Source organism: Nerophis lumbriciformis, linkage group LG06, assembly GCF_033978685.3.
Source record: "Nerophis lumbriciformis linkage group LG06, RoL_Nlum_v2.1, whole genome shotgun sequence".
In the NCBI taxonomy this organism is placed as follows: domain Eukaryota; kingdom Metazoa; phylum Chordata; class Actinopteri; order Syngnathiformes; family Syngnathidae; genus Nerophis; species Nerophis lumbriciformis.
The window spans coordinates 19,721,375-19,749,032 of NC_084553.2; the positions used below are offsets into that span (position 1 = coordinate 19,721,375).

General features: G+C 40.8%; 1 protein-coding gene across 2 annotated transcripts in view; it reads right to left on the reverse strand.

Moving 5' to 3' along the window:
* cemip (cell migration inducing hyaluronidase 1) overlaps window positions 1–27,658 on the reverse strand; it is a 344,459-nt gene that overhangs the window by 34,833 nt on the left and 281,968 nt on the right. For both annotated transcript variants that reach the window (XM_061963866.2, XM_061963867.2), the window contains 7 exons: window positions 17,416–17,485; window positions 16,274–16,402; window positions 13,935–14,020; window positions 11,208–11,339; window positions 11,083–11,118; window positions 1,944–2,099; window positions 96–276 (listed from right to left, as the gene is read on the reverse strand). In XM_061963866.2, coding sequence (XP_061819850.2) covers window positions 96–276; window positions 1,944–2,099; window positions 11,083–11,118; window positions 11,208–11,339; window positions 13,935–14,020; window positions 16,274–16,402; window positions 17,416–17,485 — 790 coding nt within the window. The remainder of the gene's footprint in view (window positions 1–95; window positions 277–1,943; window positions 2,100–11,082; window positions 11,119–11,207; window positions 11,340–13,934; window positions 14,021–16,273; window positions 16,403–17,415; window positions 17,486–27,658) is intronic.

Consider the following 27,658-nt stretch of genomic DNA (forward strand, 5'->3'; position numbering starts at 1 on the left):
GTTTATTTTTTTTATTATATAACATGAAATTTGGTGCCCTCAATCTACTTGCAAAATAATGACGCATGCACACACACACACACACGCTCACTCACAGGTACGTGGTCGAAGGTGATGTCTGTCACATTATTGTTGGGGCAACTCTGCCACGAGTTGTTGAGTCGAAAACCAAAAGCACTACTGTGCCGTCCCTCCAGAGCGGTGTATTTACGAAACGTACAGTTTTGCACATTGATGGGTCCATCGTAGATCTGCATGCCCCGGATTGGGAAATCACTGCAGATAAATAAGCAAACACAGCATCTTAGACATTAATGTTGCAACTTTTTTTTGGTTAACAATTTAAAACATTGTTAAACATTGTTACAGTTTGTTGACAAGCTATCCCCTTTTTCCATATTTCGTGTACTGATGTTTTGTAGTTACAACACCTTTCTATTAATTGTTGATACTGTATACAATCCCTGAAAACAAGTTACAAAAGTGCTGCAGAAGAATACGCAGTTGCGACACTATAGTAAGAAAGGTCACTCTTGTTTTTGTTGTGAACTTTTTTCTAATTATGATGTCCTCGAAGCTTGAGGCAGACTCTTCTAATAGCAGTGTGTCAAAGAAAAGGAAGCTGAAAGTAGAAATAGTGGAAGTCACAAAAAATGACCAGTTTTGCTGGATAGAAGTTTTTTACTAATGTTTTTGGTTAGGTTATGGTCGACAATTAACAGTTTTTCTCAATGAAGTGATCGATGGACCTTCTGTCTTCTTTAATGTTATGCAGAGGTATAGTTATAACAATTTTATAGACAGATTATCCTATTTATAGTCATGGTGGAGAGTGGTGGGGCGTGAAAGATTTTATTTTTCCAAAAGGGGGGAGTACCAGAAAATATTTGAGAAGCACCGCATTGATTGAAGAGTGTTGACGAACATTGTTTTATCTGTTCTGGCCTCTTGTTGTCACTTGTCACTCACAGAGTTGCATTGCAAAATCCTACAGAACTAATTATGTGTTTATTTTGCTTACAGTTGAGATGGGATTTGATTTTGTGTGTAGCATAGATTAGCTGTGCGTAAAGGATGCGTGAGCAGTGCGCAATTGTGCAGGCGTACACCTTAGAGGGAACATTGGTTTCCACCTTGATCTATGATCATATAGTGAATAATGACAGGTTGGATTATTATTTATTGAAACTCCTATTCCTGCATATTTATATTGAATTTGTCTGCACTTTTATTATAAAAAAATAAAATAAAATAAATGACACCAAATTATTTAGGGGGGCTTCAAAATAGGCCTAACGACGCCCATGTGTGAAAGGATCTGCTCCTATGAAATAAACAATGATTACTAAGCAGTGTAGTGGTCTTATTATTAACACTTCCTGTCTCTTCCTCCCTTGCAATGCCCTTTTCCTATTTTTTTGAAACAGCAGTAGCAACATGTAACAATATATCAACTCTTTATAGCTCAAACAGGTAATGTAGTATATACACCTTTAGCAACACACAGGCGTCATCACTTTGTAGTTTACATGCATTTGTATATTCATTCATCCTTTAATTATGCAGGGTTTAGCAATTAAGAACAGATTTTTATTTGCAATGCCAACCTAGCAAAGAGGCGACATTTACATGAAAGAGATGTGAAGTGTGATAATGTTCCCTCATCATCTCTCATTTACCAAACAAAATACCGCTGTAGATCACTCTCAACAGTTCAAAAATCCTCTTAAAGGTGAAATAAATGTGTAGAACATAAATTAATGTTTAAGACGGACAAAGGCTAAGCATAAAACATACACGAAGAATGTCTGCAACTTGTGAATGACTGATCAGACAGCTGACAATAGAAGCCTTTGGTGGTGTTTCTTTCTCATGACAACCACTTCTAACTGTACAAGTCACTCAGGGACTTGAGTTGAAATGACACATTTTAGCTTACTCACATGCCCCGCGGGAGAGTCCTGCCAGTGAGGTCAGCGCCGCCTGGGCCCCACACGCTGTTGTCAGAGAGCTGCATCCCGTGATTGTCACTTTCACCAACAAACACAGAATTTCTCACTTGCTGACGAGAGCCGTCATCATCCGGAAATGTCCCTCCACTGCACACATAGAGAGAAAAAAGAAATAGAAGTATATCTAATAGAACCACGAGTGACGGTACAAGTGTAAAAATGTGACAAGCAATGATGGAAATCACAGCGGTATCTTTCTCAGTTTTCAAACTAATCCCAGTTACCCCTGTCACAACGTTCTTACCGTGACTGACAATTACTTTTACCTTCTTTTACCAAACGACGGAAGAGGGTCTGCAGGTTCTGTCTTCTCTGCACTAAGACTAGTCATGACTCCCGCTAGCCAAAGTAGGGGAGGTAGGCCCAGGCAGAGGTAGGGATGATGTTCGAAAGCCGGTTCTCCCGATTGTTCAATAAGAAAAGAACCGATTCCATGGATTCGACGGTTCCCGTTATCGAAGCCACTATAGTAAAGAAGAAGATTTGGTTCTCTATTCGAATCCCTGGGAACGAATCCCGTGCCACAGGAAATGTCCTGTGGCACGTCACAGGAAATGACGTAGCTCAGTCATTCGGCGGCAGATACAGAAGCAGCAACAACAATGGACCGGAAAAAACGCTCTAAGGCATGGCTTCACTTTACTAAGAAATACGACGAGGAAATGGCTATCTGCAATTATTGCCAGGCTTCGCTTTACTTTAAGGGGAGCAGTACAACAAACATGTTGAAACATGTTCAGGCCGTACATAACCTGAAGGTTAGAGAAAGGTGTCGTGGAGAAGAAGCGACAGAGATGACGAAGCACGCCCCTCTTCCTCTGCTTCAACCTGCAGTCCCAGTGATAGTGCCGGTGAGTAACTAACGTTAACTGTTGCCAATTCATTTCTATATCTGCTCACTTGTAGCCTTTAGGCTAAAATAACGTTGCCTCTTTTGTCAACCAGGACTGCAGTAATGTTAGCTAGACTAACGTTACCAAAGCATAGTCAGTGGCTAACGTTAACGTTAACATTAGCCTTTTTGCATGTGTCTGATAACATTAACGGTATCTTGCAGCCTACACCACTCCAGAGTTTGCAGGTCTGTCTAATAAATAATACAAATGAATGCAGGTTTTTCCCTGCATGTATTTTTCTTAGGTGGTCCAATTAAAGGGGCACTAACAGTCAATATTTATTTATTTAATTTTTTTTTTTTTCTTAAAAAATATAAGTGAAGGCTGCCAAAAGTGAGTTTTTGTTAAACCAAATATTGTGTGGTTTTTTCCATATACAACAACCTATCTGGATTTGATAAGAGAATCGATAAGGAATCGGTTCGATAAGAGGATTCGATAATGGCATCGAAATCGATAATTTCTTAACAAACATCATCCCTAGGCAGAGGTCTGTGCTCTCTTGAGTACTTTCCCAGTTTCAAATGTTTTACTGCCATTTATTTCCTCAAAATTTGGGAACAGTTCTATCTAAAGTCCTGTCAGGGTGTATTTTGAAGTAACATTTTCCAGAAAGCACAACAGTCAGAGTTTCCTCACTCATCCTTGCACTGACGTATACATTGACCCGATCACTAACCTGTGACCACATAAAAACCCGCGCTGCCTTTTTAGGTAACTATCCGCGGTTAACGTAAAAGAGCATGTACGCTCAAAATAAAATTTTTGATTTACCTATGTTTATACATAGAGGTCATTATTGTGATCATTATTTGTGATTAATTAGTTAATGGTAGGCAGCACGGTGGGACAGGGATTAGTGCATGTGCCTCACAATACGAAGGTCCTGAGTAGTCCTGAGTTCAATCCCGGGCTCGGGATCTTTCTGTGTGGAGTTTGCATGTTCTCCCCGTGACTGCGTGGGTTCCCTCCGGGTACTCCGGCTTCCTCCCACCTCCAAAGACATGCACTTGGGGATAGGTTGATTGGCAACACTAAATCGTCCCGAGTGTGTGAATGTGAGTGTGAATGTTGTCTGTCTATCTGTGTTGGCCCTGTGATGAGGTGGCGACTTGTCCAGGGTGTACCCCGCCTTCCGCCCGAATGCAGCTGAGATAGGCTCCAGCACCCCCCGTAAAAAATGGATGGATGGATGGATAGTTAATGGTAAATGGGTTATACTTTTCAACCTTCAAGGTACTCAAAGTGCTTTGACACTATTTCCACATTCACACACACATTCACACACTGATGGCAGGAGCTGCCATGCAAGGCCCTAACCACGACCCATCAGGAGCAAGGGTGAAGCGTGTTGCTCAAGGACACAACGGACGTGACTGGGGATTGAACCAGGAACCCTCAGGCTGCTCTACCAACTGAGCCACATGCGTTAAATTTGACAGGCCAAGCTGTAAATGTGAGTTTGAAGTCAATAATCATTACCAGGCAAAGGAAATCCTGAAATTATTATTTTCTTAAATAATCAAGTTGACCTATTAAAAAATCTGAATAGTTCTGCCTTTTGTGTACAGTTCACTGTTATATTTACTGTAGATATGTACAATGTTATGGAAATGTATTCCTGGAGATATACCACCAGACCAAGGAAGTCCATCAGCTCTGTCTCACCTAAGCATGCTCTTAATATCTTGCGTGATGAAGTGATGTGGGTGTGTGATCCGTTGGATCATCAGTATGCATCAAGCCTATAGACTTCTGAATAATTCCCACCTCGGGGACAGCTCTTAAATTACTTTTCACATTGCTTCAAAAAGCTGTTTACCATTGCACCCTGAGCTCCTTACAAGGTATTTTCCAATTACCCACACAGGCTGCGAATACAATAAAGAGGGGTGTTCTACATTACATACAGTAGATAGATAATGTCAGGGTGTCAAATTATTGTGTTAATTGCAATTAATTACAACCATATGTAGCGCATTATCAGCCTGATTTAATACAAAATTACATTTTAGTACTGATTTAGTACTAAAACATGTGCATGTAGCACACGCAAAGGTGATCTACTAAATGAGTGCAAAGGTGAATGCCTCTGTTAAGTGAGCAGAATAAGGCATGCAATCCATTTTGCGTCTCTGTCTTCATTAATATGCTAAATATAGATAGGGACAAGCGGTAGACAATGGATGGATGGATGCTCATCATTAAAACAGCCACAATACCGGGAGGATAAAATGCAAATATAATTATTTAGCAAGCGCAATGTGAATTATCAACACTCGTCACCGTTTTGTGAGCACTATTTTGTGTTTTATTTAGCACCTGTGAGAAGGACGTGCAAACTGACAGTTCCACACATGGCTGCAGGATCAGTGCTTGAGAATCCTACGTGTGTGTGTGTGTCAACATTTTGGACGGTCAGAAATAAAAAGATTAGACTTATCATCTTTTCAGCAACATCAGCTGCTAGAGGACTCAATGGGTTGATACAAACAAATTGACTTGATGTGTTTTGGTATCCTATAGTATTTTTTTAATGACGTTCAATTGTTTCACATAGAATAAATATTAATAAAATATTTCTTACATGAAAAAATAATCTTTGAGTGTGCATTTTTTCACGTCTTGAGTCGAGTAACTGCAGCCTCTTCAATGAGAGCACCTTTGGTGGTAAAAAAAAATAAAAGTGGTTTTATTGTAGATGCCTTTGTAGATCACATGCAACACGCCCAATAACAATACACACTGTTTTATAGATTGCACATGCTGTTTAGCACTTGGTATCTGAAATATTAGTAAATCAAGCCCTATGAAGCCCTATGCTTTTTACTTGTGTGTATCTAATTTTTAATCTCTGTCTTTGTATGATGCAAGTTTCCTCCCCCTCTACTTGTTCTTAACTTGTTCAATCAATGTAAAACAATGATCAGTCACACCCTGAAGTAGACGTTCACTGACTGCCATTTTGTTTGGGTTTGATTTGCAGAAGGTAGTTGTAGTCGGGCGTGCGTCCATAGCGTTTCTACTGGTATGGATTCTTCATTCATCACTCCAAGCAACATTTGTAAGTTTTACAATATAAATAAAACGATTCTTAGTTACTAAACCATCCCATGTGTGATGTCTGTAGGAGTGCATGCATATTTGTACGTGCTATTGTAATGTAATGAAGCTAGCGTTGTTAGCATTAGCTAACATGCTAACACGTTTACGAGTGTCTGTGTTAGTATGGAATTCTTTTTGTATTGTATCAGATTCACAAATTCCTCAGATTGGAGAGTTTAGTTAGAGCTAGTGGGTCCATGATAATGACTTCTGTTGTGTTTGATCAGCTATTTTAATGCCGCGTAACAGACACCATTTGGAAACAATTAAGGTATATAAATAAACATTTACAAAATCTCTCAGTGTAAATAACTCATTTCACAACATATATATCTGGGGCTTATAGTCCGGTGCGACTAAAACATAGAAAAAAAATGTTCTTCTAAAATTCAGTGGGTGCAGCTTATGTAACGCTCTATACCAACATCCTAACAGTCAGCCTCCCAGTGAGAGCAGACAATGTACAGTAAGTGATGTTTTAGTATGTTATTTGTCTCTTATAAAGTCAATCAATCTCAATCAATCTTTATTTATATAGCCCTAAATCACAAGTGTCTCAAAGGGCTGCACAAGCCACAACGACATCCTCGGTACAAAGCCCACATACGGGCAAGGAAAAACTCACCCCAGTGAACCACGACTGACATGAGTTGTAGTCAGTGTTGTAGTAGAGTGACTCCCATACGCTCAATTGTAAGCGGACTTTTGCTTGCATTTATCTATTAGCTAGAAAGCATAAAAAAAGAAAAACTTGTGTTCTTGTCTTACAATAGGATTGTAAATGATGGGCAAAATTCCAAAAAAGTGCAGTTCCCTTTAAGTCAGTGCTTCTCAATTACTTTTTGTCATGCCCCTTCTAGGAGACAAAAATGTTCACCCCTGAATTGAAATCTTATATCAATTATATATCAATATCTATTTATTTATTTATATCCTCATTACCGATAAACTATATAATTTGTTCACGCCCCCGGCCCCTTTTGGGAATTTCTGTGTATTTATAAAGACTACAATGTAATATACCCTTCCTAACTCAAGTACAGGAATCGAAGTCTGTGAATGTGTATATGTGTGTATTTACAGTATGTGTATGTCCTCCACGTAGATCAGTAGTTCTCAATTATTTTCTGTCACGCCCCCTCTAGGCGACAACATTTTTTTTACACAACCCCTGAATTGAAATCCCAATGAGAACTTGATAATATGTATGTATTTAGTTTTATATATACATTATTACCAGTAAACTGAAGGGTTTTGTATATATACATATATATATATATATATATATATATATATATATATATATATATATATATATATATATATATATATGTGTACATACATATATATATATATATATATATATATATATATATATATATATATATATATATATATATATATATACATACTTGGTCATAGTTCTTTGTTGAGTCTGTTGATTAATTTGAGCAGTGACCTAGCTGAAGGCTTGTGATTTGTTAAAGAATGAAGGAAGACGTGAATACTGGAAGTCCCTTGCCTCACCACCCCACCCCCTCCAGGAGGGCCTGCCCCACTATTTGAAAAACACTGTCTTTAAGGGAAACTGCACTTTTTTGGGAATTTTGCCTATCGTTTAGAGTCATTATGGGAGACATGACGATGGATGTTATATATATTTTTTGCATTCTAAATATTAAATAAATGTGCTCAAAAGTCTGCTTACAATGAAGCCTATGGGAGTCGCTCTATTCTGCCTATAAAGTCCATAAAAAACTTCCAAACACCTCCATTGAGGTTTTATATACATGATGTAAGTCAATGCTGTATGTATTGTATTAACGGGCCTCACAACCTTTCTTTTTTTTTTCTTTATCACTGATTACTGCTCTCTGCAGACTTCACGAGAGCCAACACTGTGCAATGTCTGCTGTCATTAGGATGCTAACTGCTGGGGATGGGGGGAACCAAGCATCTTTGCGTGTCGTTCTCGCCATTTCTGGGTCCTAAATGGCTGTCAAAGTGTACCACCTTGTCGGAATACGTCCTCAGACTTCTTCTATCCAGGTGAGATGCATGATTTATGATGTACAACAGAGGTGCCAACACTTTTTCTGCAGGCGAGTTACTTTTCAATTGAACAAGTCAAAGCGATCTACCTCATTCATAATATATAATTTATATTTATTTATTTATGAAAGTGACTTTTTTGTTAACAAGTTAAAGGTGTTTAATAATAATACAAGCATATTAACACATATTGATTCCTTTCTTTCATGACGTGCATTGATTGGAATCAGACAGTAGTGCTGATAACGTCCATATTTTCAAATGGAGGGGAACAAAAGTCCTCCTTTCTGTCCAATACCACATGAAAGTGGTTGGTTTTTGGCATCATATTTGTCCAGCTTCAATACTCGTTTTTATACATTTTACAAGAAATACATTGGGGGCAAACTCCGTAGCTCGCTAGCTTGTGCACGCCAGCTTTCTGAGACTCTTATTTTGTTAGCGCAGGCAGGATGAAGCAGGGCTTTTATTGTGAAGACAGGAACTGTGCAGTCGGTCTTTAGAGTTTTGACAGCAGGTACGGCGCGAGAGTCTGTTGAAATTAAAAGTGTTTCTCACCCTCGTCTCGGTCAATTTTTCTTAATAATGAACCTGCAGCAGCCAGCGTCATCTCACAAGACCATCGGGTGCCAGGAATGTCAATCAAGTAACGAAAATTATGTCATAGTGAAGATTGATGAATGCTAATTTTAAGGTCTATTTTTTTAATGCCTGGCTCTTGATCTACTGACACACCCTCCACCATCGACTGGTAGCTTTACATCAGGGGACCATCCATCCATCCATCCATCTTCTTCCGCTTATCCGAGGTCGGGTCACGGGGTAAGCAGCCTAATCAGGGAAGCCCAGACTTCCCTCTCCCCAGTCACTTCTTCCAGCTCTTCCCGGGGGATCCCGAGGCATTCCCAGGCCAGCCAGGAGACATAGTCTTCCCAACATGTCCTGGGTCTTCCCCGTGGCCTCCTACCAGTCGGACGTGCCCTAAACACCTCCCTAGGGAGGCGTTCGGGTGGCATCTTGACCAGATGCCCGAACCACCTCATCTGGCTCCTCTCGATGTGGAGGAGCAGCGGCTTTACTTTGAGCTCCCCCTGGATGACAGAGCATCTCACCCTATCTCTGAGGGAGAGCCCCGCCACCCAGCGGAGGAAACTCATTTCGGCCGCTTGTACCCGTGATCTTGTCCTTTCGGTCATGACCCAAAGCTCATGACCATAAGTGAGGATGGGAACGTAGATCGACTGGTAAATTGAGAGCTTTGCCTTCCAGCTCAGCTCCTTCTTCACCACAACGGATCAATACAGCGTCCGCATTACTGAAGGACGGCGTGGCGAATTTGGTAGAGTGGCTGGCCAGCAATCGGAGGGTTGCTGATTACTGGGGTTCAATCCCCACCTTCTACCATCCTAGTCACGTCCGTTGTGTCCTTGGGCAAGACACTTCACCCCTTGCTCCTGATGGCTGCTGGTTAGCGCCTTGCATGGCAGCTCCCGCCATCAGTGTGTGAATGTGTGTGTGAATGGGTGAATGTGGAAATACTGTCAAAGCGCTTTGAGTACCTTGAAGGTAGAAAAGCGCTATACAAGAGTAACCCATTTATCATTTATCATTATAAGACGCCGCACCGATCCGCCTGTCGATCTCACGATCCACTCTTCCCTTACTCGTGAACAAGACTCCGAGGTACTTGAACTCCTCCACTTGGGGCAGGGTCTCCTCCGCAACCCGGAGATGGCACTCCACCTTTTTCCGGGCGAGAACCATGGACTCGGACTTGGAGGTGCTGATTCTCATCCCAGTCGCTTCACACTCAGCTGCGAACCGATCCAGTGAGTAAGGACCCCTGACGTAAAATAAACTTCTAGGTAGGGATGTGAATCGAAAACCGGTTCTTCTTCAGAACCGGTGCTCAGTCCTAGCCATTTATTCAAAGGATTTTCTTATCGATCCTTCCGAGTGAGGAGGGCGTCATTACGCAACATGCCGTGTGTGTAGTGACGTCAGCGCTCAAAATGCCAGAGCAAATTAAATTAAATGTCTTATATTTATATACAAAAAGGTTGTTTTTTTTTCATCTATGCCTCTTGAGACCTCACTGTAGACTTTGTAAGGTCATGATACCCCTAAACTAAACAGAATTGATGCTGATCCAACCTTTTTTCTCTTTTTTCCCCCAAATAAGAATCGATAAGAGAAAAGTTAATGAACCGAATCATTAGGCAGAATGGAAAGTGGAATCGTAACCAGAAAAATCGTATTAATTGCCATCCTTACTTTTAGGGAGCAAGGAAGCAAGAAAACACCTCACCAGTCGATCATGTCGTAATTGTACCCAGGCTTGTTGTGATCACAGCGCCGCTATAAATAGTTTGTCTGCATTAGCGCTTATAATAACAATATCACTAATACTTGGTTAATATTGAAATCACGAAATGTAAATGGAGTATTGTTGGTGCTTTTTGGATGGTTATTTATTGGGTTTTATGAATAAATAAATAAATAAAATTGTGGACTTCCCATTGTGTCCGTTGTAAGCAAACTTTTATTCATGTTTATTTACAAGTTAGAATGCATAAAAAATCCATCCGTCGTCATGTCTTTCATATTGATTGTGAACGATAGGCAAAATTACAAAAAAAGAGTGTAGTTTCCCTGAGAAAAGTAACAGGTTCAATGTTTAATTCTTGCTTTTGTATTTGTCAGAAGTGTTACTGGTTTTTGATGTTTTATTGTCAGTATTTTAGATGGATCTGATAAAAGTCTGAGATTGTGTATGTTTAAGTCTGTTAAAAACAATAAATTAATTTATAAATCCACTTCTTTTGCTAATATAGCCTTCTTTATAATGTACTTAAATGAAAATGTCTCTCGATGAAATCTATTCTCAGCATTTGTAGGTTGGATTAAAATAAGATTTATTAGATTAATTACATGTCATAATCAAATAATCCCTTGCTTTAAAAAAAAAAAATTGCCATTGGTTTACAATGTTCTCAGTTAGAAAGATACGTTCTTACCTTGCCAGGGTGAGACCAATGCCATTATCTGCAAATCTAAAAAAAAAATAAAAAAATTAATACACTCACAAACATTTTCAGTTACTTAAAAAAACAAAAAAAAAACACCACAAGAATGCACTCACTGGCAGTCGTCAAGCCAGACATCCCCTCCTCTAAGCCATGCACCATGATCCTGGTTCTTGTAGGCTACGAAATGGTTAATGAGAGCAGGAACTCTGGGTTTGAAAGGGTCAGCATCCTGGTGGGGGCCATACCTAAAAGTACACAAGGTAGTATCAGCGTGTGGTCACAAAACAGACGTTTGTTGTGTTTACAAGGTGTTTCCCAGACCGACAGAACTCTGTTTGTGCATTCAGATAAACCTTTTTAACACTAGAGGTTTCTAACTAGAGAAGCAAAATTCGGCCCTGATTTTTGCCCTTTTTAACTGTTCGGAGATTGAGCCCAGCGGCCTTCTGCTTGCAGCAGCAGCAACCTCATCACACTGTGCTAATGTTAGCTTCCAACAACCATACATAACAATAGTTTGGTAGCGGTACCGGCATTATGGCAAAATGGCATTATTGGCTTTATTTCAACAAAATATCTTACGGTACATTAAACATATGTGTCTTATTGACAAGAACAATCTTGTCCTTAAGTAAAATAGTGAACATACGAGACAACTTTTATTTTATTAGTACGTAAGCAAACAAAGGCTCCTAATTTGACTGCTGACGTATGCAGTAACATATTGTCATTTTCCATTGTATTTTTTTGTCAAATTTATGAAGGACAAGCGGTAGAAAATGAATTTTGTATCTACTTGTTCATTTACTGTTAAGATCGGCTTACATTCTCTTTTAACATGTTCTATCTACACTTCTGTTAAAATGTAATAATCACTTATTCTTCTGTTGTTTGATACTTTACATTAGTTTTGGATGATACCACAAATTTGGGTATCGATTCGATACCAAGTAGTTACAGGATCATACATTGGTCATAATTTAAGTCCTCATTTGTCCAGGGACATATTTCCTGAGTTTATAAACATAATAGAAATAAATAAAAAACAAAAAAAGATTTTGTGATGCTAAAAAATATCGATGTAATCAGTAGTATCGACGCTCTTGTACTTGGTATCATTACAGTGGATGTCGGGTGTAGATCCACCCATGGCGTTTGTTTACATTGTGATGCCGGTGAGCTATTGTATCCTCCTACGGTGTGTAGTGAAGCATGTTTAGATATTCCTCGTCCTGCAGGGATGATACTTGTAAGAAACTTACTTTATGTGTCGCCATGAAGACAAGGATTAGTGATTTAGAACTAGCTAAAAGACTGCACACTGGGGATGGATGTTCGCTGCTAGCGAGCTAGCCATGTTTTAAAGTACCTCTTCCTGAGGGTGTTTCAGTGTTATAACTTCACCTTTATCGTAACTTTTTAAGTCAAAATGCGTCCGTTCTCCCTTTTCTGTCTACACACTGTGTCTGCTTGTATGTACTCAGTGAATGTGCGTTGCCGAACATGCTCCTCTGCTTGTAAAACCAGGAATGTCACGGCGTAACGACGGCGCGGCATCATGCCCGTAAAAAAAATAAAAGGGGGCCGGGGGAGAAACCGGTACTTTTTAGAGGTGGTATAGTACCGTATGAATCATTAGTATTGCGGTACTTTACTAGTACTGATATACCGTACAACCCTAGTTTGGGGCAAAACAAAAGAAACAGAGATAATTAGGCCTACTGGCATTACCACCCGATTCTCTGCAGTCCATGAAGAATACAGTAATTGAGGCCATCACAACTTTTGTTGGTAAAGATTTATGCTTGCACTTGCCGGCTTTAAGAGGCTCGTTTATTTGCTCGGCTAGGGTATGATCATGTAACAACTGGAACTGTTTTTATTTATTATATTTGTACGAGAGAGTCTTGCCAGATGACTGCTCAGCACTTCAGTCATCAACAATTGCATCATCTGAGAAATGGACATTGAAACAGTGTAGGTCAGACTTGGTAGGATATGTACAGCGAGCAGTGAACATAGTGAGCTCAGAAAGCATAAGAACAAGTATATACATTTGATTATTTACATTTGATTATTTACAATCCGGGGAGGTGGGATGTGGAGGGGGGAGGGTGTTAGTCTAGGGTTGAAGTTGCCTGGATGTGTTCTTTTAGTGCGGTTTTGAAGGAGGATAGAGATGCACTTTCTTTTACACCTGTTGGGAGTGCATTCCAGATTGATGTGGCATAGAAGGAGAATGAGTTAATGAGCCAAAATTGCTAATCAAGACATCTCTGTTTTTAGCAATACAGTATGCATTAAGATATATTTCTGCAGCAATACAACAGTTACAGTTTTCAAGATATTTGCTATTAGTCGACTTTACCCATTTAAACAAAATTGACATGTCATATGCTTAATTGAAATGCTTGTTTCTTTTCTCCAATGGTACTTTCCAATGTTCGATACTTTGTTGCGTTGCCTCGTCCTGGCAATGTGTGAGCTTTATTTACACATTCAAATTGGTAAAAAGAACCTAACTTTTTTGTGCTTTTCTTCTGCCTGCAGCATACCACCTGAAAAATCCTCTCTGATTTGACGTTTAAGAATCACCCACTAAAAGACAGAAATGTTCCTTTATTCAATTACCATGAATTGATTAACGTGGACCCCGATTTAAACAAGTTGAAAAACTTATTGGGGTGTTACCATTTAGTGGTCAATTGTACGGAATATGTACTGTACTGTGCAATCTACTAATAAAAGTTTCAATCAATCAATCCTGCCAATAGTTCCAGATTAAAAAAATGAATTGAAAGTCTGGAACAGCTGAACGAAAACGTGTAACGGATGCTGACCTGGATCCAATCAGCGAAAGGAAGGGTCTCTTGTCCTTGTCATTCGCCTGAGTTGTCTTGACTCCATTATCCAGAATAAATCCAGCCTGAGACGATGACAGAAATATTCATATCAAACACTAATCAACAGCCTGAGCTTGATAACACTTTTGATAACATTCAGAGTCACAAGATTGAAACGATACGTCAAGATCGTATTATAAATCACCAAAGCTAATCATTTAATCCAAACCGGGATGTTTTCCTAGATAATTTTTAGAGAAAATGTAGACAAGCAGTTGCGGTTTTAGCCATGGGCCACATGGGCAATTGTCCAGTGTGGCATTCTGTAGGGTGCACCGCAAGAGAGGGGGAAAAATATTCATATTTTGGTAATCAAATAAAATCAATGAACGTTTATTTATATAACCCTTAATCACAAATGCCTCAAAGAGCTGCACAAACCACAATGACATCCTCGGCTCTGATCCCACATCCTGGCAAGAAAAAACTCAAACCAAAGGGAAAAATTAGAAACCTTGGCATTGCCGCCCGTCGATGCCCACTGGCAGGGTCTGACCCGTGGAAAATATGACAGTTTTGCCTTGCAGAACCACTTTTTAATTTTTGGATTTGAAGCAATCAACAAACCATCTAGAGAGCTATCCACACACACATCTCTTTCAACTCCCGCTACATCACTCCCCTGCTTCTCCCGCCCCGTGTCAGGTCAGTGTTCACACAGGCCCCCAAAAAAGACTATCCCGGGTTGTGCCTGTAACATGCAACAGGAGAGTGCACAGCTCAATTTAAGCGTGTAGAACGTTACGCCGCATGAGTTCCCTTTTAGGCACTCAGATGTAAAATGATTAAATTAAAATTTATGGGCGTGGAAAAGGACATGACTACGCAGGCCTCTATGTAGGACCAACACTGCAGGCACCACACACCTTACTGTGGGTGCTTTTTAACTCTTCCATCAATCCATTTTCCACCGCTTGTCCCTTTTGGGGTTTCAGGGTTGCTGGAGCCTATCCCAGCTGCACTCACGCAGAAGGAAGGGTACACCCTGGACAAGTTGCCACCTCATCGCAGAGTTAACAACTTTGGAGGTGGGAGGAAGCCAGAGTACCAGGAAAGAACCCACTCAGTCACGGGGAAAACATGCAAACTCCACACAGGAAGACCCCGAGCCTGGGAATCGAACCTTACAATTGCAAACATTTCTTGTAAATCTCAACTTAAACATGAATGTTATCAAATCAGACATAAAAGCATTTGATATGCATGTTTAAGTTCCACTCACAGTCCAGAGCCAGCATCATAACTAACCCTTTGATTTCTTGTGATGGTACATCTTGGAGGATCACTGTCCATCCTGAGTTTGTTTCCCACACTGACACTGCTCAGTGGCCTTGTGGTTAGAGTGCCCGCCCTGAGACTGGAAGGTCATGAGTTCAAACCTCGGGTCATACCAAAGACTATAAAAATGGGACCCATTGCCACCCTACTTGGCACTCAGCATCAAGGGTTGGTGGCGCACACTCCCCCTCCTCCCAGGGGGTGAACAAGGGGATGGGTCAAATGCAGAGGACAAATTTCACCACACCTAGTGTGTGTGACGATCGTTGGGATTTTAACTTTTTCTCTTGCTTTTCCTTCATCCATTGTAAATTTCTCCTCCTCACTCTGTATCTGATGTATGATTATCTGACATCTAAGCTGTATATATACTGCAATTTTTTCAGACTTCAAGTACTCCTGTAATATGAAATTAGGGTTTTTTAGATCGATCCAGGCAGCACTTTGCAACAGAGGGTTAGTGCATGTGCCTCACAATGCGACGGTCCTGAGTAGTCCTGAGTTCAATTCCAGGCTCGGGATCTTTCTGTGTGGAGTTTGCATGTTCTCCCCGTGACTGCGTGGGTTCCCTCCGGATACTCCGGCTTCCTCCCACCTCCAAAAACATGCACCTGGGGATAGGTTGATTGGCAACACTAAATTGGCCCTAGTGTGTAAATGTGAGTGTGATTGTTGTCTGTCTATCTGTGTTGGCCCTGCGATGAGGTGGCGACTTGTCCAGGGTGTACCCCGCCTTCCGCCCGAATGCAGCACCCCCCGCAACCCCGAAAGGGACATGCGGTAGAAAATGGATGGATGGATGGATAGATCGATCCGAATATCTATACAGGTAATATAGCTTTAATTAACCTAGGTTATATCAACATGTCTCCATCTTTTCTTTTCCTGTCAGTTTAAAATGATGTTCCGTCATAATAACAAAGTCACTTGTTGACCGTAATTATTTAATGTTATTTTTAGTTTTCTGTTGCTATTGAGTGGGATGGGTCCAGACTCACCCTGTAGTTGGAATGGGCTCTGTTATTGGTGAACTGGCCCATAGGTGTATGTTCTGTTTTCCCTGGCGAGTATAGCCCTTCCGAGGGTCCTGTGGGTACGTGGTGGAAGATAAACCAGAAACCGGTTTCCTAAGAGACAAACAGGAAATCTGTAGAATTTGTGGCACACATATCAACTAGAAAAGCACTCGAAGAGCACAGACCTCTGTCTATCTCTAATAGTATACAATGCTTTAAAAAAATCCTGAATCCAGATGGTCCACCCATAACCTTTTGAGCTATGTTATAAACTAACAAAAAGACAAACAAACATACCACCGCAAATCGAAGGATACATTAAATTGGCCGTGCATGTTTGTTTTGCTGGTCTGTCAGCTTCAAGAGTCTCAGCATTAGCATCGGTCTCAGCGTTTGTTCTATAGCGGAATGAAATTAAGAGAGTGAACCTTGTTGTCAGTCATCCACTTTAGTTGTCTCTGCAGGTGGAGGAGAGGCCAAAAACATACACACACAAGTTTGGCCTTGTAATAAAGTAACGTAATAGAAATGATCCGGATCACCCTCAAAATCTAATCAGTTGTGCTTTACTCCATTTCTGACAATTCCTGTTTAACCTTTTTAAGCTACAGTATGTTGCTAACTAACTAAATAACTAACTAAATAATTAATGACGGCAGAAGTGTGCAAATGCATAAATCTTTCTTTAACATAAACATACTTTATACAGTTGATATTTTTTTTCAGTTTATTTTAGAATTTCTACCAATGTACCCTGCGTTTCAGACACCCTCTCCTGCCGCAGGAACTTCAGAACCATTACCCTTTGCTGGGTCGTTTCTGGTTCCATGTCGCCAGGTATGTCCTTTTAAATGTCCGGAACTTTGTTGAGTTCGCAGTGCTGAACATTTTATATCTGGTTCGATGACTACTCTGAGCTTTTCATTTCACCGGCCCCGTGTAAAAAGTTTACAGCTGTTGTGAAATCCCAAAGGGCACACTCTCACGTTCAAAGTGCAGCGCTATTTCCGTCTGTTGTCTGCTGGGTTTGTAAGTTTGTCATTAATCTGACCTGGCAACACGCTAACGAGACAGAGATGCCCTATAGATGGAGGCTGAGACGTATGAACGAGACGAATACTCACCTCGGAGCCTGCAGCGGCACAGTTGATGAGGTTGTTATTGGGGTTGGCAATCCAGAAAGTTGAAGTTGCGCTAAAAACAACAACACAGAGACAGTAACTCAGCGTGCAAGAAAAATTGTAGAAATGGACTATTAGATTTTGACTCTAATTTGTGCTGTCAAAAATAGATTAAATAATAGTGATCTGTAATTAATTAATTCATTAGGAAAATCTCTTTACAAGAGGTATTTTCATTTCCATTTATTGCATTACTGTGGCAGATCAAAACAATTGAAGTACACAAAATATGAAAAATTGGACACCACCGCTTGACCTTGTTCTCCGGGCCGGCTGGAAGTGTTACAACATAACATTAAGAGTGTCTCCAGACTCTAGTTAGCACTATGGCTACCATTAGTCCTGCTAGTCAAAGGAAACAAACAGAGCAGTGTATTTGTGTAAGCGTCCCGACCTGTTCCTGAGTAAAAACAGTGGTTCAAAATTGCTCTTTGACGCAAGTCAAGCAAGGTTCCATGGAAACTAGGCAGTGAAATGAGGCGACTGACTCCAGCAACTCGGGAAAAGTTTGTAATTTCAATCGAACACAGAGCTATGGGCCATAAGCAACGGTCTCTGGCGTGGGAGGCTACCTGACGGACTGCTGTTGCTCTTGATGCCGCCGCGGGCTCTGCTGTGCTCCGCTCTGTCGCAATGTGACTAGTTAGATCACACCTTTAAATGAGCGATTAACAATAAGATTAACGCGATTAAAAACATCACCCCTAAAGTCCCTGGACAATTTCTCATAGAAAATTGATAACTAAAACATTTCTGAAAGGATTCTAAAATCAATAGTTTTGTTCCCCTCTTTTTTTTCTGTATTTTACATACATATTTGATCTCCTGCTGATGTACTACTTTACAAAGATATTAACAGAACAGTACATAATTTGTATTGTTGGTTTATTTTAGCAGAGATAAAGTATACAACACATTCCAGAAAGAAATAGACAACAAAGCGTATACATTTTAGTAAAAAAAAAAAATATATATATAGAAAGTGAAATTAATATTTACCTTTTGCATTTGTGCATTCTGATCTCCATAGATTAGTTATGTGTTTATGAAAAACACAAATGAAAGGAAAACTGCTCTTAAAAAAAACACCCATCATCTACAACCCTTCTTAAATACAAAACTAGTCTTTCCTTCTTTTATGTATAAATAGTAAAAAAGCTGTTAGTACACGGCAGCTAACAATGTAGGTCATTGAGGACTTACTATTCAGCAGAACAGCACCCAACAAACCATCCAGAAACTGCCAACAACACTCTTATTACATGCATATTTACCACTAAAACATGCAACTTTTCTGGCTATGTGACACAGCACCTCACTTATATATCATGCCTCACACATTTATAGTAGGTTGATTGGCAAGGCTGTGGCAATAAGTCAACTTTGAATTTATATACACTTCCAGCTAAAGATTCAGACCGACTGAAGCCGATTCCAACTTAAGCCATACGACGTCACTTGGAAGACTCAGCAAGATGTGCAATTGCTCTCAGCATCTTTACCTGAGTAGTGAAGATTTAGCTAAAATTGCCAGGTCAACGGAGAGCACAAGTCATGTGCTGAAAGATACAACCATCCCATGCATCAGTCAGCATCACAGTGAGAGCGGATATTTTAAATGATTGTTTGACAGTTTTGTTTTATTATTTTGTTTATGACATTTTTAACACTATATGAGGCTTAATGTTTCACTATTGCTGGATCTTCCTAGCACGCAGCTTCTAAAACATAGCTCGTCCTTCTTATTTTCAGACTCAAAAAGATAAGGTTCTGATCATCATTTGTCCCAAAGTAGTCGTCGGCGTCGGCTCTCATGAAGTTTGCCATTATTAGTGGAAACAAACATGGAACTCTCTATGTTGCTGTTGTTTTTTTTGTTGTTTTTTTAAAATTAATTTATTAATCAATTCAACAAAACAATACACAACAATACCATAACAATGCAATCCAATTCCAAAACCAAACCCGACCCAGCAACATTCAGAATAGCAATAAACAGTATCAATATTAGTAACAATTTCAAAATAGCAGTGATTAAAAATCCCTTATTGATATTATCACTAAAAATATTAATACAAAAAAAGAAAAGAACAATAGTGTCACAGTGGCTTACACTTGCATCACATCTCATAAGCTTGACAACACACTGTGTTCAATATTTTCACAAAGATATAATAAGTCATATTTTGGTTCATTTAATAGTTAAATCAAATTTATATAATGGATCCCATATTCCAATATATGACTCATTATTATCTAAACTAAATGCAGTTTTTTCTACTGATATCATCTCCATAGCTTGTGTGTACCAGTCAGTATGAGTTGTTGCTGTTGTTGACGCAAGTTATCTGCACTCTGTTCAAATGAAAAGCGCCCGGAAAAGAATTTATGATAATGCTAAAAACCACCAAACTACTGTAAGTATTGTATGTTATCATGAATGTGCCTGATATTCAGTGTTGGGTTAGTTACTGAAAACCAGTAACTAGTTACAGTTACTAGTTACTTTATTTCAAAAGTAACTCAGTTACTAACTCAGTTACTTACACCAAAAAGTAATGCATTACTGTGAAAAGTAACTATTTAGTTACTTCTTTTTTTCTTCTTTTTTTTTAAGGCTCCCATTAATGCCCTTTAAAGGGGAACAGTATCACAATTTCAGAAAGGTTAAAACCATTAAAAATCAGTTCCCAGTGGCTTATTTTATTTTTCGAAGTTTTTTTCAAAATTTTACCCATCACGCAATATCCCTAAAAAAAGCTTCAAAGTGCCTGATTTTAACCATCGTTATATACACCCGTCCATTTTCCTGTGACGTCACATAGTGATGCCAACACAAACAAACATGGCGCATAGAACAGCAAGCTATAGCGACATTAGCTCGGATTCAGACTCGGATTTCAGCGGCTTAAGCGATTCAACAGATTACGCATGTATTGAAACGGATGGTTGTAGTGTGGAGGCAGGTAGCGAAAACGAAATTGAAGAAGAAACTGAAGCTATTGAGCCATATCGGTTTGAACCGTATGCAAGCGAAACCTAAGAAAACGACACGACAGCCAGCGACACGGGAGAAAGCGAGGAATAATTTGGCGATCGCCTTCTAACCAACAATTGGTATGTGTTTGTCTGGCATTAAAGGAAACTAACAACTATGAACTAGGTTTACAGCATATGAAATACATTTGGCAACAACATGCACTTTGAGAGTGCAGACAGCCCAATTTTCATCAATTAATATATTCTATAGACATACCCTCATCCGTGCTCTTTTCCTGAAAGCTGATCTGTCCAGTTTTGGAGTTGATGTCAGCAGGCCAGGGAAGCTAGGGTCGATATTCTTCTCTTGATCATCTTCGGTGGCATAAGGGACGGTGTGAGCCAAGACATCCAGGGGGTTTAGCTCGCTCGTCTGCGGGAACAAACTGCCGCCATTGCTTGCCGTGCTACCGAGGTCCTTTGTCCCTGAATTGCTCACACACTCCGGCAGATTCAATGGGGGTCTGGCGGCAGATTTCTTTGACTTTATCGTTGGAAATGCATCTGCTTTGAGTGTCGCAGGATATCCACACATTCTTGCCATCTCTGTCGTAGCATAGCTTTCGTCGGTAAAGTGTGCGGAACAAACGTCCAATTTCTTGCCACTTTCGCATCTTTGGGCCACTGGTGCAACTTGAATCCGTCCCTGTTCGTGTTGTTACACCCTCCGACAACACACCGACGAGGCATGATGTCTCCAAGGTACGGAAAACAGTCGAAAAAACGGAAAATAACAGAGCTGATTTGACTCGGTGTTTGAGAAAATGGCGGATTGCTTCCCGATGTGACGTCACATTGTAACGTCATCGCTCCGAGAGCGAATAATAAAAAGGCGTTTAATTCGCCAAAATTCACCCATTTAGAGTTCGGAAATCGGTTAAAAAAATATATGGTCTTTTTTCTGCAACATCAAGGTATATATTGACGCTTACATAGGTCTGGTGATAATGTTCCCCTTTAACTTTTAAAAGTATTTCAAAGTGTAAAATGGGCTTTGATGAACAATTAAGTCATTCACAAAGTCCAGGTATGAGGCATCAAGTAATATGTCGTGTTTGGTCTCTGCTCCACTCAGACTTGTTGATCTTGTGCGGATCCTTGCATCCAATTACAGCTGTTTGCTCCTTATAACGACAAAGGGACTTCTTATCTAATGACTCACAGTATTTCTCCAACATATCACAGTCGGTGCAATGTTTATTTTCCACTGAATAGTTCTTAAATATTACGTGTCCTGGGCATGACGTTAAAGTGCATCCGGCAGTGGAGGTCATTCTATGGGGTTTTGGGGCACGAGGAGGTTAACCCCTTTACTACTGTTACCCCAGGTGGCCCTTGGCAAAGGCCTAGTACCCGACTGCCCCCTAGCCTGGGATACGGTGTAGACCTCAACGGCGGAGCAGGCGGAAGAAGGTAGATGTAAGAACTACCACAACGGCTGCGATGGCGGAAGAAGGCACCCCCACATCCATGCGGGCCCAGTTATGGGGAAATAACAACTCAAGACCTCAATAGTGGAACAGGCGGGGGATGATTGCTAACCCTATGGAGCGTCACAACGGCTAGGATGGCGGATGAAGGCTGCAGCAGAAAATGGTCCCCAGTCGTCTTGGACTCCATGCCACTGGACCCTGACCCGGATCTGTCAAGGATCGCGTGGTGACTGTCTGTGCACCAGTCTCCCCACGTTAAACAAAGTCACGCACAGGCATCCTCCATGAAGGGATACCCCCCTACCAGGAGGATCGTCATACTCGCTTCGAGTGACCGCCGATGATGATGATGATGCCACGTAATATTTAAGAACTATTAACGATGGATTGTGCACTTCCGGGAAAAATCCGAACCCCTCCATTCTGGAAATATTGCTTAAATAATTACCACTCCATTTAAACCTAAAGACAGCATATGCCTATTCCTGATGGTTAATAATAAATAGTTTAGTGTTTTTCTGTTTGAGTCATTTCACTTCAGGCTTTGATAGCCAGTGCGACAGATAGTGGCGCACTGCCATGGCAAGATCATAGCCGCCACACCTTTTACGTAAAAACAAATTATAGTAATACTACATATAAAAAGTCAAAAATCTTAAGCTAGTTTTAACTTTTTTTTTTGCCAACAGACCCTCACGTTCAAACACTTTTATCTCTGTGCTTCCCCAGATACACAACAACACTTCTATTTTCTCCGCCAATCCACTTTCAGGCACAGACGGTGGTGTGTTTGTGATCATAGGAACAATGAACATCAAACCAAAACCACACAAACATAAAACATTACCACCAGCAGGTCGTTACTGTATGAATGGATATATCTAGCTGAAAAAAGACTTTGATCACCAAAAAGATTGCTGCCGAAACCGGATGTTGTGATGATATAAACAAGACACACGCGATTGTCTGACGCATAGTCAGCACGTCTGCAATGTGGTCATCATTTTAATATTTTCCAGACATACGCGCTGCCATCTACAAAATGTGCAAATATTAAGAGGACAGTGGTGGCTTTTAGGGAGAGGAAGTCCAACTGGAGAAGCAACAGAAAGGAAGTGAACGTCATGCTTGCTGTAGCTTGCTTTTCTTTGGGGACATCGAGGGACAGAAGTAGAGTCTGTAAACACTAGTACAGTCTATAGTAACATCAGGAAAAGATGCTAGATCTGTTGCTATTCGTTAATAAAGAAAGAAAAAGGCCAAAAAGTTTCTAGACTCTTAAAACATTCTCAACAAAGTTAATTGTACAGTAAGCAGCAACAGTTACAAATACAGCAACATGATATAAAGATACCCATCCATCCATTTACTACCGCTTATTCCCTTCGGGGTCACGGGGGGCGCTGGAGCCTATCTCAGCTACAATCTGGCGGAAGGCAGGGTACACCCTGGACAAGTCGCCACCTCATCGCAGGGCGATATAAAGATATGTTAATACTAATTAGTAATAACACATATGTTTTTAAATGTTTGTATACATTTTTTGAGCCTTTTTAAAGATATTTATTTATATATTATTTATATTTATTATGATAGCAAATTATACGATGATGTAATGGTGACCACGCCCCACAGGTATCTTGGCAATCTAGGGGAAACCCTGCGCTTGATCAAGCTTTTTCTAACATTTTACACAACAAAGTAAAACAACTATGTATGATTTATGCCGATGTATCGGATCAATATCGGTATCGACCAATACTCAAGGCACCAATATTGGTATCATATCGGAAGTGAAAGCGACACTCTTGAATAAAACTACAATCATTTAAATGTACAAAAGTGGAAAACAAGCTAGCAGTTCAAAAGAAGGATATATAATGATTAATTTTGCAGCATTTGAAAGCTAACGCTTTGCCCTTCCAATGCTACAAGTATTCTTTCTCACTGGCACACATTGAGGGCAGACACTACCCTTTCCTCTCCCGCTTGCTTCTTTGTCTTGTCTTGTCTTAACTTTCTTGTTGTCTCTTTTTGCACTGCTCTCCAAATCTAAATATTGGAACAAATTAACTGGCCTCAATAAAATTGACAAGATCTTGGGTTTGGGGGAACCTGCTTGTCGTGACGGAGCGGTTGTTGCTGGACACACGACGGACTCTTGGAAGAAGGAGTGTCGCGTGCCTGGCGACCATTTCAGTCGAGGACGTTAAGATATCCACTTATTCGAAATTATGACAACAGGACATCTACTGATTGGAGTAAGCGTTGCTCTGGTTTGTCCACAAATTGGAAGTTGCTGGCAGTCTTCAAAGTACTCCAAAGCTGTCATAAATGATTGGAGGATGCGGGAAGAACTGTGGACACTCTTGTGATTTGGATAGCATCAGACTGTCTGCCCCGCAGGATGAATTTGAGGACCAGTCATAGACAAAGACTCTCCCGAAGGACAGTGCGGCGAAGACACAACAAACTCCCTTCTTGTCTCTCATGGACACACACCTGTTGTTGTTGACTTTGGACTGACTGGCAAGAACACCAAGGAACAGAGACACGCGGCAGGCTTACACACACACATGCATCCACAAAAAATATACGCCACACACACATACACTATCCTCCATCCAACGCCCTTGACGCAAATCCCTTAGGGGTGATGGACGGCTGGGCAGCGCCTGAAGAGCTGCAGCCTACCACCATAGCCCCCCACTCCCTCCCCTCTGTTGCAAGTCTCGAGTTGTATGTTGTAATATGTATATGTGCTTTGCTATGGAGGTTTTTTTCCTACTCCAGGCTGGGCCCCCTCAGGAGCCCAGTCTAGATTGTATTATTTTACTCATCCTCCCCAGCGTTTACCTTTTTCACATCTTTTACGGGGCGCATTGTGGCGACCCATCAGCATCTTGTTCTGTAACCCTGTAAACTGTTTGTTTTTCTAATGTTGAACGGGTTTGTGCTGAAAATTTCCCCTCGAGGATTAATAAAGTACTATCTAATCTAATCTACCGGTAATCATTCCTCTACCACTAAAACTCTTTCAACAAACTTCATTTATCCACTAGTAAAATGATATGTAAGTTTTCATCTACAATGACCATTCAAGTTTTTACTTAAAACCAAAATCATGAACACTATTTATTTTCTCATCTTCTAGCAAACCTCTGAAGCCCTGACTTTAATAAATTAAATATTCTTGACCTATATTAATTAACAAACTGGGCCAGGAAGTCATTACTGAGTACAACGATCTAAAGACATACAATGCAAAACCCAATGAATGAATGAATGATTTGTTGTGGAAGAGGAGAAGAAATGCAGAAGTGAGAAGGAAGTGTGGAAAAAAATGAAAATAATTCCTGTATGTAAATGCTGGAGAAGGTGGATGAGTTTGTGTACATGTGTGTCATTATGAATCCAAAACCTTTGCTTGTGCTCGGCAGCTTAAAGCAGAAGCGTGTTAAGAAGATAAAAGTCACGTGACCTGGATTATGCTACTTTATATTCTGTGCTGCTGCTTAACACTCTGAATCAAATGTCTTCCTAACAAAGTGTGCAGAGGAAAATAGTGGAAATACACTCACCAAAAATATCAATGCAACACTTTCGCCCACATTTTTTCATGAGCTGAATTCAAAGATGTCAAACTTTTTCGGTGTACACATAAGTAGTATTTATAAATAAATAAATAATGATAAATGGGTTGTACTTGTATAGCGCTTTTCTACCTTCAAGGTACTCAAAGCGCTTTGACACTACTTCCACATTTACCCATTCACACACACATTCACACACTGATGGAGGGAGCTGCCATGCAAGGCGCTAACCAGCACCCATCAGGAGCAAGGGTGAAGTGTCTTGCTCAGGACACAACGGACATGACGAGGTTGGTACTAGGTGGGGATTGAACCAGGGACCCTCGGGTCGCGCACGGCCACTCTTCCACTGCGCCACGCCGTCTCAATTATTGTTGACAAATGTGTCTAAATGTGTGTCAGCGAGCACCTTTCCTTTGCTGAGATAATACATACCAAGATACCAAATAGGTAGCATGATCATTACTCAGTGGCCTAGTGGTTAGAGTGTCCGCCCTGAGATCGGTAGGTTGTGAGTTCAAACCGCGGCTGAGTCATACCAAAGACTATAAAAATGGGACCCATTACCTCCCTGCTTGGCACTCAGCATCAAGGGTTGAAATTGGGGGTTAAATCGCCAAAAATGATTCTCGGGCGCGGCACCGCTGCTGCTCACTGCTCCCCTCACCTCCCAGGGGGTGAACAAGGGGATGGGTCAAATGCAGAGGACAAATTTCACCACACCTAGTGTGTGTGTGACAATCATTGGTACTTTAACTTTTAACTTAACTTTAACAGGTGTCCCTGAGACAGATCACTATAGTATTAAATCCAACCAGCCTTACAACCGCAGACCATGTGTGACCACACCAGCCCAGGACCTCCACATCCAGCATATTTTACCTCCAAGATGGTCTGAGACCAGCCACCTGGACAGCTGCTGCAACAATCACTCTGAACAACCGCCTCACAACCCATGCATCATAGAGAAGCAAATTTGTATGCTCGTCGTCCTCATCGGGGTCTTGACCAGACTTGTCGTTGTATTCGACTTAAGTGGACAAATGCTCACATTCGATAGCGTTTGCCACTTTTGAGAGGTGTTTTCTTCACAGAGGAAATCCGTTTTTTTCACTATTTAGTGGTATTGATTCTTAAGGGAGATATACTTTTTTCAAGGTGTATTGGATCAATTTTAATAGAACTCTTAACAAATAATCATCAGGTTGTTTAAAATGTCCTTATTTTGATGAATGAAGGAATTTTGCACTGGTACGTTTAAATCTTATATGATATGATATGCCATGACATTAACTTTAATGAATTTAGTCATTTAATCATAAATCATGGAGACGACGTGGCTCGGTTGGTAAAGCGGCCGTGCCAGCAACTTGAGGTTCCTGGTTCGATCCCCAACTTCCGCCATCCGAGTCACGTCCGTTGTGTCTTTCAGCAAAACACTTCACCCTTGCTCCTGATGGGTCATGGTTAGGGCCTTGCATGGCAGCTCCTGCCACCAACGTGTGAATGTGAATGTGGAAAAAGTGTCAAAATGCTTTGAGTACCTTGAAGGTCGAAAAGCGCTACACAAGTAATAATAATAATAGGAAATAATGGATTAGATTTTATATCGCGCGTTTCTATTATTAGATACTCAAAGCGCTCACAGAGAAGTGGGAACCCATCATTCATTCACACCTGGTGGTGGTAAGCTACGTTTGTAGCCACAGCTGCCCTGGGGTAGACTGACGGAAGCGAGGCTGCCAGTTTTCGCCTACGGCCCCTCCGACCACCACCTATCATTCATTCACCAGTGTGAGCGGCACCGGAGGCAAGGGTGAAGTGTCCTACTCAAGGACACAACGGCAGCGATTTGGATGTCAAGAGGCGGGGAGCGAACCTGCAACCCTCAGGTTTCTGGCACGGCCGATCTACCCACTACGCCATACCCCCCCCCCCCCCCCCCCCCCCAAGTATAACCCATTTACCATTTAATCACACAGCAGGCCTCAAATATCTTTTCTCAGTGCTATCATTTCTCACATATTTCCAGAAAGGCAGCGATATATGATGGTTCTGTGAGCCTAGAAGACTATGCATTTCCTGTCATCAGCTCCATCTGCAAAATGTGCTGATGATATC